This window comes from Poecilia formosa, unplaced genomic scaffold (assembly GCF_000485575.1).
Source record: "Poecilia formosa unplaced genomic scaffold, Poecilia_formosa-5.1.2 Scaffold118, whole genome shotgun sequence".
NCBI lineage: Eukaryota > Metazoa > Chordata > Actinopteri > Cyprinodontiformes > Poeciliidae > Poecilia > Poecilia formosa.
The window spans coordinates 278476-283347 of NW_006800057.1; the positions used below are offsets into that span (position 1 = coordinate 278476).

General features: G+C 36.9%; 1 protein-coding gene across 2 annotated transcripts in view; it reads left to right on the plus strand.

Moving 5' to 3' along the window:
- Positions 1–1523: 1523 nt before the first annotated feature.
- LOC103143958 (serine/threonine-protein kinase pim-1-like) overlaps positions 1524–4872 on the plus strand; it is a 5288-nt gene continuing 1939 nt past the window's right edge. The window contains exons 1-5 of one of the 2 annotated variants that reach the window (XM_016675634.1): positions 1524–1582; positions 2875–2970; positions 3093–3187; positions 3836–3883; positions 4320–4529. In XM_016675634.1, the coding sequence (XP_016531120.1) occupies positions 1531–1582; positions 2875–2970; positions 3093–3187; positions 3836–3883; positions 4320–4529 (501 nt within the window). In that variant the 5' untranslated portion in view covers positions 1524–1530. The remainder of the gene's footprint in view (positions 1583–2874; positions 2971–3092; positions 3188–3835; positions 3884–4319; positions 4530–4872) is intronic. The other variant, XM_016675633.1, reaches the window with a different exon arrangement.

Here is a 4872-nt window from a genome sequence, read left to right on the forward strand (position 1 = left end):
AAATCAGGCTTTAGAATCCCCTTTTTGGTAGAGTGAATATGAATAAATATGGCTTGACACAAGGAGTTAGCTAGCTTCTTCATATAGCATGTCTAAAATGCTGCAACAGGACACATGAAAAAAATTAAGAGATGCTCATCTGTGGTGGAAATTCTTCATTGACAGATTCTAATCATTATATCCTTCATATGTTCCTCCCTGGTCAACCTGCAGTTCAGACTGTCACACACTGAACAGTTCTGGTAAAATATGACATAAAGCAAAATCATTGAGCTATGGGTATATAATAAACAAAAATCACAACAGAAGAAGAAGTGAAATAGTATTTTGAAAATCAAATACAATGCTGTGTAATGCTTTGATATATTACATTCTTCCTAAATCTAATTTTAAAAAAGGTTATGCAAAAAAGAATCATAATTCAAAATGAGCAAAACATTTGTGATTTATTTAAATAAATGTTTAAATGTTTTTGACTTTTATATAAAGTCAAAAACAGTTGTTAAAGCTCTTTTTAGTTTTTGGAGCAAATAAAAAATAAGTTCCATGTGTGGCTCCAACATTTGGGATTCATTACTCAAAATCTGGCACTGAATATTTGATTTTTGGGATTTTTTAAAATTTATTTATTTATTTTTTTAATTCAGAGGGCTGCTAGGCAACATCACCTCCATTCTAACATTTATGACCAAACTTGGAATGTTATTTTTGATGTCACATCGGTTGGTGTCAGAACCCAACATTCTATTTGAGCTCAGTCTGTCTGAAATCTCTGACAGAGTGAGACATAACTACGAGAGTTAACACTGACAACACTTGTAGGTGAAGATCAACACTGAAGTCTAGAAAAGAATAAAAAGATGGTCAAAGAACGTAAAAGGAAAGGAAAAACGTCGGCCCTCAGGAGACAACGAGGTAACTGAGTTCATGAGTTTCAGTAAAAATGAACAACAAATGGTTCATGTTTCAGTTTTTGTGAGAGAAATTAATGTGGATTTAATAGTTTTTTTTTTGTTTTTTTTTTCATTTTAGACACTGATCTATGTGTACTTAAAAGATTTAGAGTTTTTATCATTAAGGAATTCTGCTACTGACTTGTTTACTGTTGGGAACATTATTGGGGTGTGTGAGTCCGTGATAGTTTCACCCAGAAACATATGTTTTGGTGACAACATTCAATAGTTTGTGTAATAAAGTCCCTGATTAGAGATCAGTCTGTGAGGTGACATAAATACTACATTTTTGACTAATAACAAAAAAAGAAAACCACATTATTTTCCTGATGTTTCTCTCACTTTAGAGGGCAATAGCAGCATGACGCCACCAAGCACAGAGTCTGCTGAGTACAGCAGACCAAGGAAAAGGAAAAAAGCTGCAGATGAGACCCCCAGAAAACGGATCATGGTTCCTCAGATGTCTGGAGCCTCCACAAGCTGCCAGGACCCGATCAGAACCAAGAGGAGACGGAAGAGTAAGACCACAAAGGAGGCAGAGGAATCTTCACCACTGGCCAAGAAGAAGAAGGGACTCATGCAGCGGGTCCTAACCAAAGAGCCTCCATCCTCTTTGGACATCAGCTCAGGTTGGCTGCTATGATGAAGCTATTGTTAGTTCACACTCAGATCCTCAGCATGATTTTTAGGATTCATATTCAAATTCAAAAATACTTTATTGATCCCAAAAGGAAATTAAATGTTGTAACTCATGTTAATTAAACATGAATTAACACAAGTTAATTAATGTGATGGCTGTTAATAGGAAAGATCTCCTGTAGCAGTCCATATCACAGCATATTTGAAGAAGCCTCTGACTGAAGACTGTTTCCTAAAACAGTCCTAACAGATGACGGTTAACTTCAGCATGTTACAGTTTAAGAGAGTAAAAATATCACAAAGAATAAACTGCAGTATATTGTAAAAACATCCACACCCATAAAACACATTTTACATTAGAATAAGAAACTTTGATTTTTTTTATTGTGATTCTATGTGATATGCAGCTGTACTTTCACAAACAGTTGCTTCTGCCAGAACATCTCAAAAATGTTCATAGAGTAAAAACATACATATTGAATAGATAAATTTTTATTTTTTCCACAATATTTGTGTTTTTTTTAGATGTTCATATAGGAAACATTGACTCACAAGGGCTGAATACAAACACACGCCAAACTTCATTTTCAGTTTATGCCCTTCCTTGTGTTGTGCATCAGAAGAAAAATCTAATTAGATATACTGAAGTTAGTGATCTTAACATGTCAAGAGGTTCAGCAGGTAAGGATAACTTTATGAGCCACATCCACATCTGCCCTGTTCAGTCCGCTTCAATCCAACTCCAGTCCGATTCCGTACAAAGTTCGGTTTGTTTGGGGAGGTGTGAATGCGTAATCAAACTTTGGTTTGCCTACAAAACCTCAGATTGGTTGAAGTGAACTCTGGTGCAGTTTGAATGTGAACACCAAGCAGACCAGAGACCACTCCAAAAGTAGGAAGCAGTGCATTCTGGGTAATCACAACCAATAAAAACTTATGAGTCTAGTGCTGGCAGGAGAAATGGCTTGTGGTCTTTTACCAAAGACCAAAGAAAAATCTGACTCAACTCCAGTTTTGTTTACATTTTGTGAAGAAAAAAGTTGTGTTCAGTGACGTTTCTTTCATTGGTTGTCGGTGCAACGCCACCACAGGTGAGGATTAAACAGGTTTCTCAAAGTTAGTTTGAATGAGTGCAGTGTGAAAAAGAACCGCACCAACTGAAAATGGAACAAAAGTGTAAAAAAAAAACCTAAGCCTTATGTTTCAATCGGGTCATTGTTCTCTTTTCTTACCTAAATGTTAAAAGGCTAACATTATTTCTTTGGGTTACCCTCATTTTTAGCATCCAGTTTCAGTCCAATACCGCCAAATGACTGTGAGGAACCACCAAAGAGAAAGAATATGAAGATGGAGGAAGAAAGAGTGCATTCCCAAAGAGGTCAGAGTTAAGTAGATTTGTTACAGACGCATTCACGAGACAGAATTAAGGTGTGGTGATAATGATATCTGAAGTACCATAACAGTAACAGAGTTTTATTCTGATGCTTTGTGAAACTTTAGCCGAATTCCAGGAAAAGTATATCGAGCTGCATCAGCTGGGAGATGGAGGCTTTGGATCTGTGTTTGCTGGATATCGGGTCGAGGGTAAATTGCCTGTAAGTGGTACACACAAATGCGCAAACACACATGCATAGGTTCACTTGCTTCATAAATATTTTTAAGCCAGTAAGGGTCAACATTTGTAGAGAAGACGTAAGGTCCTCACAGTAGTAGAAGGCTAACAGCTTGTCAGACTGACTTTCTTTTTTAGCTGATTTTACCCAACAGAAATTACTCAAACTGAAAATGTTCATATATGTGGGATACAGCTCTATTTTTATTGACATTAACCATGTACAGTTTCATGACAGACTGTTGTTATATTCATTATTTTCTCTTCCAAAAGAAAGATGGATGGTTGACCATCTTTATCATTTTGTCTGATCGGGTGGGACTCATCAGCCAACAAGAGTGGAGTACAATTTTAGATTTTGTTACTTTTAGTGACACAAAAGCATCAAAGTTTGTAGGTTCTGAACTGTTTCTGAGTCTCGTAGTTAGCATCCTGGTAATCTCATCCTGATGCAATTAAGTCACAGCTGAGGTGGATTGACATACACAACAACCTCAACCAACTTTAACTTAAGTGTTTAGAAAACTACTGCTGATAAATTTACATAGTCTAACATTAGAAAGTACTAAATATCTCTTGATAAATATTGCATCTCTAACATGATAACCAAAATCTTGTTGCTATCTTATAGGTGGCTATCAAACACATACCGAAAGACAACGTGGTCATCAAACATAAGGTAAGTGAGCAACAACATCTAGCAGTGTTTCTTCTTCTTAGTGGATTACTGATGGGCAGTTAACATCTCTGTATATCCCACACATTCTGGGCACAAAGTGTTTAGAGTAAACTTTCACCTTGGTTGGTGCTACAGAACACTGTTTGCAATAACCAGACAGCAGAGAAAGAATTTCTTTTCTCTGATGAACACAATGAACACCTTACAAGCCGTACCATATAAGCAGTTTTTCACTGTATCATCAAACCATCTGTGTGTTTAACTATCCATCTAAAATGTTGGCTACAAATACATGTACATGATTTATATTTCTCTTAAAGTTCACTTTGAACACTTGAACAGCAAAGTCAGATCATTTGTTTATGTGCACAGTCTTAGCCAGTAAAGCCACTCTGATTCTGATGGTGGCTTTCTCCTGTTTGCTGGGATGTTTCAGGATGAGAATGGCAGGGAGCTGGCCATGGAGGCTGTAATCATGTTGAAGCTGAGGACTGCAACAGTCCCGCAATTGGCCATGGTGTCCCTGCTGGACTGGTACGATCTGGATCAGGAGCTGATTTTAGTGATGGAGAGGCCCATGTTTGCTGAAGACCTTCTGGTCTATCTTAAAGACCGTGGAGGTTGTCTAAATGAAAAGGATGCCAAGGTAAGCTGCTGGAGGGAGTTTGGATGTACCTTAGAGGGTTGGGCTATAAAATACCAAAACCTGAACATGATGTTTGATACATCAGATGGCAAAGAAGAGTAAGCAAAGCTTTGAGTTGCTATTATGCATACACAGGAAGATTGCAGCCACTAATGAAGAGAATATTGTCTCCCAGAAAACCATGTACTATACACTGAAGTTTGTAGCTGTAAGGAGAAAACGTGAAAAAAAAAAAAAAAAAAAAAAAAAAAAAAAAAAAAAAAACGGACAACAGATTCTCAAGACAAGGCACTGTATCTTATACCTATATCTCTACTGTTCTTGACCATGCAATGTTTTTCCT